The 15,763-nt window shown below is 46.3% G+C and overlaps 1 protein-coding gene across 1 annotated transcript in view; it reads left to right on the top strand.

Moving 5' to 3' along the window:
* The window catches only part of GAS7 (growth arrest specific 7), a 247,056-nt gene that overhangs the window by 168,304 nt on the left and 62,989 nt on the right, over positions 1 to 15,763 (top strand). Inside the window, exon 3 of the mRNA XM_008072471.1 lies at positions 14,235 to 14,315. Coding sequence (XP_008070662.1) covers positions 14,235 to 14,315 — 81 coding nt within the window. The remainder of the gene's footprint in view (positions 1 to 14,234; positions 14,316 to 15,763) is intronic.

The following is a 15,763-nucleotide window of genomic DNA, read 5'->3' as shown; positions in this document are numbered from 1 at the left end:
CTGTCCTTCTTTGTTTCTCAACCTTCTTTTTCTTTTCTTTTTTCTTTTTTGAGTTGGAGTCTCACTGTCACCCAGGCTGGAGTGCAGTGGCACACTCATGGCCACCCCAGCATCGACCTGCTGAGCTCAGACGATCCTTCTGCCTCAGCCTTCTAGGTAGCCGGAACTACAGGTACACGCTACTATGACTGGCTAATTTTTTTATTTTTATTGTAGAGATGAGGTCTTGTCAAGTTGCCCAGGCTGTTCTCGAATCTGTGGGCTCAGGCAATCCCCTCACCTTAGCCTCCCAAAGTGCTGGAATTACAGACTTGAACCAGCATGGCTGGCCTCAACCTTCTTTCTCTTCGCATACTCTTCCCTCTTCCCAGCTTGAATCCTCTTGTTTTATCTTTGGGCACTGCTAAGCTAAAGAAGTGGTCTTGTGTTCTGGCCAACAGGGATTTGCTCCAGGGCCAGGCTGCACAAACCTGAGACTTAAAAGACTCAGGTCTTTTTAATATGGTGTGAGAGGAGTCCAACGATGAGCTGGCCCATGTTCTCTCTGCCACCAAAGGAGGAGTGCACCAGGTTGGGAGGTGAGGAGACGACTCCTCCTTGCCTCAGATCGAGACTTCACTTGCTTTCTGCTTCTGGTATATGAAAGCCAGAAGTGTGCATTGGTGAGGGGCAGGGAGTTGGGTGTCACTGCAGAAAATAGTACAGAGAGGACAGAGCAGAGGCAAAGCCTTGGGAAGTAGAAGGACAGAAAGGGCCCAGGGTACATGATGCTGTTGAACACCACGTCTCCACCCTCTTTCATAGGAAACGTGAACTCTTATTACCTTGCATGCAAATATGGGACTTAATTAACGAACAGGATTTAGAGGTAGCAATGAAAATCCTGAAGCAGCTTTTAAGACGACTTGAATATTTGTTGTATTTGTTTACTCTCAGGTAAGTCACCCTGTTGGATTTACTTTTCTTTCATTTCTTGGACCAACCTAACGTAGTTTCTGCAGTTTTCATCCTGTTATGTGGAAATGGCGGGAGCTTTCAAGTCAGGAGTAATTTGTGAGTTGTTTTGATTCTTATGCCCTACCTCCAACACCTGGATAAAGGTAGCATCTATTGCAGAAAGAACTTTGACCTTCCTTGTCTTCCTCTAGACCACTTGTTCTCAAAGTGTGGTTCCCAGACCAGCAGCATCATCATCACCTGGGAACTTGTTAGCTGTGCTATATCCCAGCCCTTCCTTTTAGGCCCTACCCCAAACCTACTGAGTCAGAAACTCTGGGGCTGAAGCCCAGCAATTTGCATTTTAACATCCCCTCCAGACTGTGATGCTCTCTCAGTTGAAGGACCGTGACTCGAAACTGACCACCTCAGTATGAAACAGGCTAAGTCATAGTAAAGGGTTAACAGCTGCAGTCTATGTTTTAACTGGCCATCCAAGGGATTCTGATGTGCTCAGAATCATTTAAGCCCACTTTGAAGGCTGCCCCTGGTCCTAGCATCCTCCCATTTTGCTGAATGAATATTTCAGTCCTCTTTGCAGAGAGGTTTTTAAACCTGCTCATGCAATTTCCCAAGGAATCTGATTTCATTCATCTACAAAATGCTACCTAGTTCTTCCCCATTTTGTGTGGTCTTCTGTATCCTGAATGCCCTTTTTGTTGTTTGAGAATTGCTTTGTTTGCCCAGAATTCCTGTACATGTTTTGCAGTGTGGATGATAAGGACTTTTCTTATGTGCCTGAAGGAGCCTCAGGGAGGCTTTGAGTCTCAGGGCTGAGTGGTCTTCCTCTTCCGCAGGAATCCAGCAGATTTGCAATTGCTTTTGTGGCTGCACCTGAGAGATTATTGCTTATTTCTCTTGCCTAAAATAACTGTAACTCTTTCTGACAATTTTCCCAAGTCCTGCGAAAAGCAACACTTGCAGTGATTTTGAGCATTATTTATAAATGTAAAGTCACACCTTTTACTGGAAAATCTCCATATAAGGATTAGCAATGTGGAGCAATTGAAGTTAATAAATGCTGATCTCAGAAAACAACAACAAAAAGATGATGTATAAGTGGAAAGGACCACTTTATGGGAGGAGAAAAGGTTTTGAAAGAAGAAGAAGAAATTGTATGGTATGATTTTCCATGGAGAGATTATGGAAGTTCTGCTTGAGGCCTATTAAAAAGCCAAATTTCAATATGGTCCTAGAAGACTGTTCTGTATGTCAGTCTAATGGCTTCTGGACTGGACTGGTATTAGCCATTTACAGGGCAGTGTGGTTTGGTGGATTTCTTGAGCAGGGACTGTCCTATTATGGTTATGGTACTAGAAACCCACCCATGTTAACTTATGGAAAAAGGGCATTTATTAGAGGGATATAGGGGTATCTCACAGAAGTGCAGGCTCAGGACTGGAAAATCAGGTGCTGACGTTTGTCCCTTCCTTATGCTGTCTGATGCCACTTTTTTTCTCTGGGTTCGCCTCCTGCATCTCTCTGCAAGCTTGTCTTTTCTTCTTCAGAAGCATTTGACAGAAAAGGCTACTCTTGGTGGAAGGTGGGTAGCCCCAAGCTGTGTTCTTTACAACTCCTGATAGGTCCAACTAGCAGTAGGCAAGTAGTCATGCACATGGCATGTGGGTCTACACAGCAGGAATCCTGGGGTTTGGACAGTTCTTAGAGAAGGGTTTTGATTAGGTATAGTGGGATATTGTGGAATGCATATTTGGTCTTCTGTCTGGTTCCTGGCCTAAACCTTTGAAATATCCAGAGTTTTAAGAGTATCTTTTGTATGCTAATGAAATGATTGGTGACTGGGGGCCCCTGGGTAGCTTCTGGATGGGGGCTGGTCACAAAAACCAAGACACAGTTAGAGGATTAGGACTTTCAGCCTCCCCAACCCCAACCTCTGAGAGATAGAGAGGTGGAGTTTATCACCAAGGGTCAATAATAAAATTAATCATGCCTACATATTGAGGCCACCATAAAAACTTAAAAGGACTGTGTTCAGAGTGCTTTTGGGTAGCCGAACCCATGGAGGTACCTGGAATGTATTGTGCCCAGAGGGATTGTGGAAGCCCTTCATTCCTTCCCACGTGCCTTGCTTCATGAATCTCTTCCATCCAGTTGTTCATCTGTATCCTTTGTCATATTCTCTGTAATAAATGGGTAAATGGAAGTAAAGTGTTTCCCTGCGTTCTGTGAGCTGCTTTGGCAAGTTAACTGAACCCAAGACAAACCAGAATTTACAGCCGATCTATCAGAAGTATAGGTGACAACCTACTACTTGTGTTTGGCATCTAAAGAGGGGCACAGTCTTGTAGGATTGAGCCTCCAACCTGTGAGATCTGACACTATCTCCAGGTAGATGATGCTAGCATTAAGTTATAGGACACCCAGCTGGTGTCTGCTGGAGAATTACCTGGTTGGTATGTAGGGGAAATCCCCTACAAAATTATGTCAGAGGTACTGAGAGTGGTGTTGAGTAGAGAGTAGGAGACACTGTTTAGTTTTTCCTGTATCATCAGATGTAGCAAATAATTTTAATTTTTTATGTTTTATAATTCAGACTGATTTTTTTGAAAACTCCATTTTAATAGACAGATTAGCCAATCTTTTCCTTTTACTATATCTACCCTTTGAAGTCACACTTAAAAAGGTCTTTACCAGTAAAAGATGGTAATATTTTCTTCCGGGAGTCTTATGGACTATTTTTCCCCCTTTAAAATTTTAATCCATATGGAACTTAATTTCAGAAAATGTGTGACGAATGTACCTATCTTAATATTTTCTGAATAGTTTGCCCATCATTCAAACAGCATTGATTGGCTGATTCAGCCTTTCACCATTGCCCTAAGAAGCACCTCTTTACCATATGCTAAGCGAGTCTACTTGAGTCTGTTTCATGTTCATCTTTTCCCATGGATCTTTCTTTTTATTCCTGCAACTACACCACACAATTTTGTCTTCCTATTATGGAAATTTCTTGTGTACTCAAATGGGAATACTTTAAAAGTATAGTCTCCTTACTTTGGTTTCATTTTTAAGAATGAACCAGATCAAATGCTTTATGAGTATTATTTCAGCAATTTTCCATGCATATATAATCATGTGCAGTTTATTTATGCGTTTGTATAAGAATGAGCCTTTTGTAGGTCTTGGAGATCTTTTTCACATCAGCACCCACAGACCTACCTCATTCATTTTAGCAGCTTCTAGCCATCCTGTCAGTACAATATAATCAGTTTCCTGTGATTATGGACATTTAGGTTGTTTCCCAGGAGTTTTTTCCCTTTAACAAAAAATGCTCCACAAAATACCTTTATGCTTACATTATTGCACACTTAGAATGGTTATTAGGTCAAAGAATATGGGCATTTGGGATTCGGACAGATATTGCTAACTTGCCTTTCAAAGAGAGGCATTCCCATGTGCTTTTGCAGATCCTGGCTAACTAGGAGTCACAAAAGATCTTATTTATCCCATGGGTAAAAAAATAGTGTCATGTAGTCTTAGTTTGTTTTCCTCCAATTTCAAGTGACAACGGGCATCTTTCCTTGTTTATCGATCGTTTGTAACTGTTTTTCTGCAAACCACCCATGTTTTTTGCTTTCTAAAAATTGGGCTACTCACTGATTTGTAATTTATACTATTTGAAGGGAATTGAGCTCTGTCTCCCTGGTCCCCTTCTTCGTCTTCCCCTCTGTCTCTTTATCTTTCTTTTTTTTTTATCTACATGCATACACATGTGTATTTTTTAAAAATCAGCCATTGGTCATGTTACTGAACTTAGTTCTAATAGTTGCTTTGAGTCAAATCTTCAGTCATTCATTAAATACTTACTGAGCATACTTGGTGCCCAGGAGACAGGCACACATTCATTAATGCAGCCCCAGCTCTCAGAATACATCTGGTGGAAGGGGTGGGTATGAAATCAGGTGCTGTAGCTGAGGCAGGAAGATTTATTCAGCCAGCCAGCCTATTAACTCCCCGGGAGCAGGAACGATGCTCTGAGCTCCCTGTGCCCCTTCCCAGTGCTCAAAAAGTCTCAGTGACATTGACAAGGTGTATAGGGACTGGACGATCGGGTCACCTGGGCTCTTGCCATGCTGGCTCTCGTCTCCCTTCCCCCATCAGTTCTATCCTACCAAGCACCTGGGAACACGATTGCTTAAAATTCATCTTTCCTGTCTTCTAGCTCAGGACTTTGCCCTCAAGGGTGTAAGATAAGACTTTGAGAAGGAGGCCAGCCCTGCTGGACCTCCCCTCACCCCTGCTGCTACCTGTGCCCAATCTCTAGAACTTTCTGCCTGGTACCTGTGCCCTTCTTGGCTTCCCTCACCACAATACTCACTGCTTTCATGTCTTCTCTCTCCTCTTCATCCTCATCTATTCTAGGAAAGACTCTAAAAACTCAGTCGTGCTAGTGGGTTTGTGGCGATCTCCTCTAATTCCTAGAGCACCTCTGGAAATTGAAATAGATGATACATTCTCACATCAAAGCATTTGCTCTCTGGGGACAGATGTTATGAACCTGATGTTTTGATTGGGGTGGAGACAGTGGGCAGTTGGTGGGGGGAGTTCATATGCCTTGCCTGATCCTAAGTCTGACCCACCCCTGGGGCATTTGTCCAGTCTATATACCTCCTAATCTGTGGCTGGATTCCATGACTGTCCTACTATGGGCTGTACCAGTTCTTCCCATATCTGGTCAGTCACTGAGATTGTGTGATAAAAATGATGGTCTCTGAGTTCCTCCCCAAACCTACCAAACCAGCATCTCCAGGTGTGAGATCTGAGAATTTGTATTTATAACAGGTGGCCCAGGGGTTCTGATGAGTAACCAAGTTTGGGAAACAAGCCCAGAGCCTTGTGAGGTATCTGTGCTTAGGTTCTGGATCCTGAACATTCAGACTTTGTATTTGACAAAGCCTCTTTCTTAGCACCTACCTATGGTTTCTCAACTGTAAGATGGACTCATACCTGTGAGTTGGCAGTTAGTTACTAGCACTTGTTGGCTCAGTGATGAGCCATGTTTTTCCAACATTCCAGTCAATCCTCATCACCCCTCAACCCAAGTTTGGGTTGTTGATCTCCTTTTAAATGCCCAGGGATTCCTGGTATGTCTGCATAGGTCTGCATTCTGTAAGGAGGTTAGTAAAAAAGTGATCTAATAAGATTGAAGGACAGGTAGACAGCTCTGGACAGTCCCTCTAGAATTCCTCTGACCACCTCTGGCTCTGCTCTTTCCCAAGCCCTCTGTACAAGTGAGCGGCCCCTTCCCTGACCCTGCCTGAGTGAGACCCTTGGATCCCAGCATCATCTTTGTTCTTAGAGGTGGAGGTGGTACTGCCAGGGCCATATGCAGAGTTGCAGAGGCCCCCGGATGACCCTACCCAATTCATGGCCATAAGCTCCCTCAGTTCTTGCTGCTCCTTCTGTGGGGTGTTAGGAAAGAACCTCAGATTGTCTCAACCTCTACAGAGACAGGTGGGCAGAGAGAGACAATATCTACAAATGACACATCTGGGGTACCAGGCGTACTAAGGACAGGTGGTGGCTCAGTCCAGGATGCCTTCTGGGAGGTGGCCATTGAATCATGTCACTTCTCTGCTCTAAACCCTGCAGTGATTTTCCCTACATTCAGGCTAAAGCCAGAGTTCTTGCAATGTTTTTTTTTAACTTCCTAGAGCAGTGATTCTCAAACCTGAGTGTATGCCAGAATCAACTGGAGAACACTCACCTCCACAGTTTCTGATTTAGTAGATCTAGGACTAGGCCTAAGAATTTGCATTTCTAACAGTTCTAGGTAATGTTGGTACTGCTAAACCAGAGACCGTACTTTGAGAACTACTGCCCTGGATGATCCAATCTGACCCGTGACCTCATCTTGTTCTATACCCTCCCCCATATCATCTTCAACCACACCATCCTCCTTGTTGCTCCTTGAAGATGACATATTTTTTGTCTCTGAGCCTTTCTGCTTTCTGTTCTCTCCGCCTGGAATTCTCTTTCTTCACTTATATGCAGCTTACTCCTTCCTTTCTGTGGTGGGCAGCTTCCAAGATGGCCCCCAACACACCCATCTCTTGGTCCTCATGCCCTTGTGTTGTCTACTCCCGTGTTCTGTCAGGGGTGGTCTGTGAGGCCGGTAGATTTTGGCAGTCATGATGGATTGTGCTTCTGAGACTAGGTTATAATATTGTGGCTTCTGCCTTCCTTTCTCTCAGCTCACTCATTCTAGGGGAAGTCAGTTGCCATATTATGGCAAGGAACTTTGGCTCCAGCCAGACCCATCGAGTGAGCATTCTTGCGAGTGGCTTCTCCAGCCCCAGTCAGGCCTTCAAGGTGAGGCTGCTCCAGCCAACATCCTGACTGCAACCTTGTGGGAGACCCTGAACCAGAACCAACCACCTGCCTAAGCCAATCCCAGCTTCTTGACTCACTGAAACCATGTGAGAAAGTGAATGTTTGATGTTTCAAACTGCTAAGTTGGGGGGATATTTGTGATTCAGCAGTAGATACCCATTAAACTCCTTTCAGGTCTTTATTCAAATGTTCCTTTCTCGTGGGGTCTTCCTTGGTCACCTTATTAAATTACAGCTTCTTTCTAATAATACTTTTCCCCTTCCTTGCTTTATTCTCTTTAGCATGTATCAGCATCTTACCTAATATGTTTTGTTGATTTAAATGTATTTCCGTCATCCCCATTAGACTTCCTCTCTCACCCCTAATAGAAAAATTGTTAATTTTCACTTATGGAAAATTTATATATACACACATTTATTTTAAAATACACTGGCGTAATAACCACCATAATTTAAGCTTAAGGAGGAGGAGTTTGATCTGTTTTATTCTCTACATTATTCCAAGTGCCCAGAACAGTGCCAGACACAGAATTCGCCTCACATATGTGTTGAATGAACAAAAAAATAATAATAATATTAATTTTGAAGATGACTCTCCAATAAAGAGTGGTTTGTAAATTAAAACAGCATTGTTTTGCTACAGTTCCCATAGCTTAGCTGTGGCAAGCATAGCAGGCAAATGATAGCCTTCGTTGTCAGACTAAGTTCCAGAAACACCACGTCTCACTGAGACCTCCGTTGCTTCTATTAAAAATGAAAATGATAACACTGTCTTTTGTGCCCATCAAAGGGGATGCCACATGTGGAGGGGCTTGACGGGACCAGGCGTAAATGGTTGTTCAGAGAGTGGTGATTTCTTTCCTGCTGGGAGACTGTGGTGGTAGTTTAAATTTCATTTACTAGCCGGGCTCGGTGGCTCAGCCTGTAATCCCGCGCCTTTGGGAGGCTGAGGTGAGTGGATTGCCTGAGCCCGCGGGTTCGAGACCCGCCTGGGCAGAGAGACCTCATCTCTATAATAAATCAAAAAATCAGCCGGGCGTGGTAGCGCATGCTTGTAATTCCGGCTACCTGGAAGGCTGAGGCGGAAGGATCACTGGAGCCCAGCAGGTTGAGGCTGCGGTGGCCGGAAGCGGCCACTGCACTCCAGTCTGGGCGACAGAGTGAGACTCCAACTCAAAAAAAAAAAAATAAATTTCATTTACTTTTGAGAAAGAATTGGAAATGTCCTATAGCCAGGGATGGAGGAAACCCAGTACACAGGAGGGGAATGAAGGCACCTTGAACTGCTGCTGCATTTCCCAAGGGGATGAACAGGAGCCTCTGGACAAACCCAGCCTCTCTAGGGCTAGCTGCCGCTTGCCTTCAGAGAATGCAGCCCCATTGCAGATTCTGCATCTGCCGCCAGCCAGATACTTGGACCAGGGCACTGGGACTCCGGTGATTCTCCTGACAGGGCCAAGGACTGCAGCTCATCCTGGGGGCAGATCAGCTTCCGGGTAAGGAGGAACACAAAGGTTGAGAACAGGGTGGCAGGGCTGCTGTCTGTGTAGGAAAACCTGGCCCTCGTTGTGAGGCCTGCAGGGCAAGGAGAGAAACCATGGGTGGGGACACCACAAAACCAGGGAGAGAGAGAAAGAAAAGATGGAGGGAGGAGGAGGGCGAACAAGAAGTACAGAAGGATGACTATGAAGAGAGGCAAAGAGAGGACTTGTGGGAATCTCAGGTCAGAGCCTAGACCCAAAGCTGGATTCCCCCTGTGCTGCTGGTGCCTGCAGTTATTTTTACCTGATGGCCACTGGAGGCAGCAGAGAGCCAGCACTAGCTGAGAAAAGTGACCAAGCCTGAGCAGGAGGGTTTGGGGGAAAGGGAAGCGAGGCTTGCATATGGGGCCATGGCCAATGGCCATAACCAGTGGCTTAGGTCCAGGGGCTCCTTGTGGCTTTCCCACTGGAGACCAGTATCCCTAATGTAGGCAGGATGCAATCTTAAGAGGAAATGAAGTCCGGAAGTGATTGTTTAAAATTAGTAACTCCTACCTAGCTCACTGTTTAAAAAAAATTTTATTATTATTTTAAAAGGGGGACATCTGTACTTTGAAACTCAGATTTATGTAGCTTTCAACCTTTCAACTATACTCTCTCTTTACAAATATTTATTTATTTATTTATTAGGCAGTGTCTTGCTATGTTGTCCAGGCTGGACTTAAACTCCTGGACTCAAGGGATCCTCCCACCTCAGCCTTCCAAGTAGCTGAGGCTATAGGCACATGTCACCATGACCGGTTCTCTTTGAAAGTTTTATTCTACATGGGCATCCACTATAATCCGCTGATGAGAAAATTAACATCTGTGGCTCTTAGCACTGATACTAGAATAATAACCTCCCTTGGACTGGTTTCATCCATGGTCAGTTCATTTATGTATGTCTGGCTGACCTCATTTCAGTGGAAGGACTCCAAAGCAAGTTCTAGTTGCCATTAGGAAAAAAATCGTTTTGTGTGAATTGAGTTGGGTGGGAAGGAGCTCCCTGGAGCATGTCTCACTTCTTCCATTCTGATCTCACTATTCTTCCTAGAACCTTGGGGGCCTGCCTGGCTGTGACTTGGCTAGTAAGAGACTGGGAATTCACCTGGGTTGACCTCTAGGACTACATGGATGGAAGCCCAGAGAATGGAAACGAGCCTCAATACAGGGTCTCTTGGGCCCTGAGCTGCCACTTCAGTCTTGCTTTGGCTTGATCAAGGAACCTGGTGTGCCATAAGCAGATTAAGGAGTTTTGTTTTGTTTTTGTTTTTTTTTATCAGAAAAGACCTGGAAACAGCTTCCTCCCTGTGGGTGGTATGGTTATCTGGGGTGATGTGTCCTGCTGCTGATGAGGTCACCCATCCAGAGCCCCGATGACTCCTTCCAGATGTCAGCCTGGCCTGGTCTGGCTTGTCTTCATCCTTGCCCCAGGCTGCCAGTTGACTTTGTGTTTGGGGTTGGTCAGATCTGGCCAAGACTAGGAGGTGGACTGGGCTGAATCCTTTGGCAGCTGCTTCGTCCCTGATGGGGCCCATTGAAAGCTGAGATAGACAGTACTTATGCACTTATGGGGACACCAGCTTCTGGGGTACCTGGGAGGGACCCAGGCCAGCAAGTGCAGGGATAAGGGACTTCCATCGGGACCCCACATGGAGAACAGGGTTCTGACTGCAGGCCAGCTTCTACCTGTGGTTTAGAGTTTCCTTCAGCAGCGACTTGAGCAGCTTGATGCTGTATTGGCTTCTGCTGCTTATAGTTCTGTTCACTGGAGACCTCAAGTGGGGTGGAGGTGGGTGGAGGAACAGGGATTGGCAGCTCCTCTGCTCAGTAGTACTTGTCTTAAAGTTAGGCTCTGCGTTTGTGTCCCCGCTGCTGGTGGTGGCTTGCAGGTACTAGGTACCTGAGATGGATGAGTGGGTGCATGGATAGAAAGAAGAGTCAGTGCAGGAATTGAGACCCTGCTGTAGCCAGAAGATAAAATGGTAGAGCCTGCATGTAAGCTATTGGTGCTTCCTTTTAAAGTAAGGTCAGTGGCCTCAGGGGGACAATCATCTGGGACCGTTCCTGCTGTCTGTTTGCACATCAGGTAGGAATCTCCATTGTGTCGTCACAGCATCTGTCTCTCTGTTGGCCCATCTGTCCATACCTCCATCAGACAAGGTACTATGTTTGAGGGGGAGAACCAGCCAGCTTCAGCCCTCAAGGAGATTAGGTAGACGTCGAGGCTAAGGTCTGTGCTGTCTGAGAGGCGGATCGAGTGCAGATTTTCTAGAAGAAAGCTGGCTGGAACGTGTGTGTTTGGGTGTTTTAGGGCAGGTTCTCAGACACATGTGAGGCAGATTTATATGCAGGAGGTTAATAGGGAGTGTACTCCTTGGGGCAACTTCTAGGGAAGGGGAGGTAGCAGCATTGCAGTGCAGGCACCAGGAAGGTCTCGGCCACACCCATGGAGAGCTCTGAGCTGGGAGGGCCCTTCAGAATTGCTTGACTTGAGGCAAGGGGATTGGTGGGCCTTTGATCTCCCCCACGGCCATGATATGTGCACCCCACATCCCCTACCCTGGCATGGCCTTGGACAGGGCAGCTTCTTTTGGCAGAGGACAGTGCCTGAGAAGGACTCTGCTATGATCCTCTGCCAGATGGAGGGAGCTGGGTGGTGCACTACAGCACTCACTCTAGAGAATTTGGGGGCTTGCCTGCAGGGAAGAAAACCAATCTTGGAAGGCTGCATGGCAGAAGAGGCATTTTCGTTGAGACTTGATGAATGTTCAAGATTATGATATTCAGGGATAGCAGATGGAGGAGGTGGTGGGGGTAAGTGAACAATACAGGAACAGCATATTCAGAGACCAGTGAATCGAGTTAACTGGGCCTGGAGTGAAGCCAGTGGGACATCAGTCTGGACAGGCAGACAGGGCTCAGACCCCAGAGCACTTTGCCAGGAGGGCTATGGACATTGGAATTTATTCTGTGTGCCATGTTGGGAAGGAGCCAGCCAGGGATTTTCACTGATCAGTGACCTCTGTCGAGAGCTGGGCTTCAGGGTGAGCCATCCACTAGTTGGGTATGGATGGATTCCAAGAGGCAGGGAGACCCACTCAGGAGTGAGATGGAGGGGAGCGTGATGGAGGGGTATTCTAGGCCCTAGAGCCAAGTAGATATGAGGGATGGGACATAGGGAGGAGCTGGGTGGGTCTTGTCCCTAGGTCTCCAGAAAGCCAGGGAGCCCAGGAGGAGTGGTTTGGAGAGGGGACCCTGGGCTTGAGCCTGTGAGAGGCTGCAGGGTGGCCTTCCTGTGGGGCTGATCCAGTGGACTGAAGAGAAGAAAAGCTCTTCCTAAGGAAGAAGGAGTCTGAAGCTGGGTGGGGGGTTTGCCCCCTGGGGTCACCTCCTTCCTTTTTCTGAAGGCTGTTTGCTTGTCTCAGCTCCCACATTGCACCCTCCAGCTTGGCTTGTCTCTTTGTTTAATGCTGATGAAGTGCTTGCTGTGTGCCCCGTGTTATCCTAAGCTCCTTACACATGTTGACCTACTTAATGCTCTTCATGGTGCTACTTGCGTGCCATTTTCATTCCCATTTTAGAGTGGAGAAAAACAAATACAGAGTTTAGGTGGCTGCAGAGTCACTGAGCATATGAATGGCCAGTCTTTGAATGCTTTCCAGGGCCCTTGGGCCCAAGCAGGGAAGTGGTCTTCAGGTCAGTTCTCCAAGTCCTGTTCCTCTCTTCCAAGTCACGGAAGCCCCTCAACCCACTGGTTGGCCCCTCCTTGTCTCCCTCATAGAAGATCCCACTACTCTCTTGTTTATGTTCACATCCTCTCATCCACTTTCCTGACCCACCCTCAGTTCCTAACACATGAAGGAACCGTATAACCACTGCTACACCCTGTCCCTGAAGCCCTAGGCTCACTCTTCCTGAAACCCAAACACTGTCTTTGAAAACTACTAGTCAAAGCTAGAGTACTGGGGACCAAGAGACCAGTGAGCCCAGCTTCTTCGTTTTGGATGAAAATCAGAGGACCAGAGAGGTGGTATGACTTACTCAGGGCTTACTAGGAACAAAGCTGAGGCAAGAACCCAGTTCTCTTGAATCTTGAGAGAAGCCGTTGAAAGGATTTTGTTTGTTTTTGTTTTTCATGTTTGAAACAATTGAATTTTCAGTGATATAATTTTTGATTAATTAATATTATATCCATGTGTTGGACTAACTTTAAAAACAACTTTATGCTGGAAGCTTGTATATGGGCATCTGGGCTCCTCCCTATGACCCATATCTTGGGTAGAGACCATTATTGGACGCATTTTACAGAGGAGGAAACTGAGGCACCGAGAGGATAAGCAGCTTGGCCAAAGTTATACTGGTGGTAAGAGGCAGGGTTGGGATTCAAACCCAGGCAGTCTGGCTCTAGAATCTCCTTCTTAAATAGAGCCTAACTACGGTGCTATCCAGCCCCCTTAATGATTTTGTGAAGATATTCACAAACGCTGATATGTGAAAAGAACGCGCAGTTTGATTTGTTTTGTTTTAAAGATGAACATATGCTTAGAAAACAAATCGACATATGGGTACAAAAATGTTGATGGTGATGACCCCCGAGTGGTGGGATGATGGGTGATACTTATTTTCTTCTTTGCAATTTCCTGCAGTATCAAATTGTATATGGTGAGAAAGTAGAATTTTTATCACTAGATAATTTTCTAAGAAGTCTCCTCATGACAGTGAGATGGGTAAAGCAGTGTTTGGAGGAAAATACTGTGTTTTATTATATTTCTGACTGAGCATGTCTCTGGGCATTGGGAGAGGGGGAGGTAGCTAGGCAGGCATGGCAGTTATGGTTCAAACAAGACATAGAGTTGTAGAATCTGGAAGTTCCTTGGAAGTCACCCCCATTGACAGAAGACCCATGTCTCTTCATAGATCTCCAGACCAGCACTCCTTCCTCTCTGCTTTGGAGTTTCAGGTGACAGTGGGCATCTGAGGAGAAATATCCAGTTGGCACCAGGGTTCCAGGAGAGTTGGGAGACCTTGGGGTAGAAGATGGAATGAATGCATTGGCAGCGTAGGCAGAGGGGCAGGGGTAAGAGAGAGACCCAGAGAGACATTGGAGCATTTCAACTGAAAGTCCACCTGCTCCTGACCCTGGTCCCATGGACACAGGACCCCAGCAAAGAGCAGCTCTGTTATGGGGTGAGAAGGGAGATGGTGTGGAAATAGAAACAAGCTTCTATCTGGCCAGGCGTTGGGAGCACCGGCCAAATCTCTGTTTTCTCCAGCTCTGACTCTCTCATTCTGCACTGTGACACCCTGGGGTACTGCCCTGTGAAATTCTCAAAGTGATTTTGTTTGTTTTTCCCTTGACCAGAGACCACCTGGGAACGTCCCAGCAGTTCTCCTGGGATTCCAGCCAGCCCTGGCCCTCACAGGAGCTCTCTGCCTCCAACAGGTACTGTGCACTCTCCAATTCAGGGCAACTGGGAGGGCCCCCATACCCACCTCCCATGGAAAGGCAGAGCCTCTGGGTACTGGGGTCTGAGACCTGGCTCGGGATCTTACGGCCTAAACCCAGGGAGGGTGGGCCTAGGAGATCTCAGGCCTGTTGCTCAGCAGGTTGATATCTCCTTGACAATGGCAGCAGCAGCTCTGGTGGCTGAATGTTGTCTCCCTCTCAGGCACTGAGGTGGAGGAGATAGCCGGGGAGGTGAGGCATCAGAGCTGGTCCCTGTCTATGGGGGAAAGGGGGACTTGAAGCTTGGATGGAACTGCTCCTCGTGGCTCTCTTGTAGACTTCAAGGAGCAGAAGCTAAAGGGAAACAGATTTTTGCAGGGCATCTTTCAAAGAGAATGCCTGGAAAGGTGTGAGGGAAATCCTGTGAGCACATGAGTTGTCTGTCTGCAAAGGTAATCAAGCCAAGGCATTCTAGGTAACCATTCCAATAAGAGATGGGAGGTTTGTCTAAGATTCCAAGAGGCGGTTTACAGAACCCATTAGTGGGAGAGCTACATCTACTTTCTTGTGGTTTAGGCCTTTCTTTAAATGTCACCTCCTCTAAGAAGCCTTCCATGACCACTCAATTCAGAGCCCTCACCCAGTCACTTACATGCTGTTTTATTGTCCCCAGAGTCCTGCTCCTGGTTGACTTTCCCTCTCCCTCACTAGAGTGTCAGCTCCCCAATGGTGGAGTTCTGTCTGTTTTTCTTTTTTGGGATATCCAATCCCCAAACAGAATCTGGCTTCCATGTTGCATGAATTCACCAATGTCGCCACCATCGTATGGCGTGTAAACTACATTTGTCAGTTTTCAACTTTAGGACTCAACCTGGTACAAAAGCACTGAAGTCAAGGCTGTAGTTGCAACTGGGAATTTAATCCTTAATAGCTTGAGAATATGACAGATTGTGGAAGATGGACAGCGTTGAGGAGGCAGAAGGAGCCATGACATCCTTAGCCTCTGTGGAGGGGAGGTGAGAGCCTCTGTAAAGTTCTTGTAACAGAAGCAGTCAGAGGCCTAAATAGTTGACCTAAAGCAACGCAGGTAACCCAAGGAAGAACTAAAGATAGTAGCAGGACTCTTAGACACTGGTTGGGAAGAGGGTGGCAGTACATTGCGCGGTTGGTCAGAACCTTGCCTCTCAGAGCGGGGAGCCTTTGGCTATTGTCTGCCATTAAGACATAAAAGCTTTTCATCAGATACATGATTTAGGGATGTGGAAGCCGCCAGCAGAAGAACTCAAAACTGGAGATGGCGGGAAATTATGACCTCTGGAGATTCACCCAAGGCATGGGAGAGGTGACATTTAGGGATGGGTGTTTCCTAGGAAAATTCTCCCAGGCTTTTAAAACATTTTATTTATATTTATATTACTACTTCAATACATTTTTAAGAGAAATTC

The sequence above is a fragment of the Carlito syrichta genome, unplaced genomic scaffold, assembly GCF_000164805.1.
Source record: "Carlito syrichta isolate Samal-C Ts95f unplaced genomic scaffold, Tarsius_syrichta-2.0.1 Scaffold315198, whole genome shotgun sequence".
NCBI classification, from domain to species: domain Eukaryota; kingdom Metazoa; phylum Chordata; class Mammalia; order Primates; family Tarsiidae; genus Carlito; species Carlito syrichta.
Note: the sequence above shows the minus strand (reverse complement) of the source record. Positions and strands in the feature narration are given on the sequence as shown.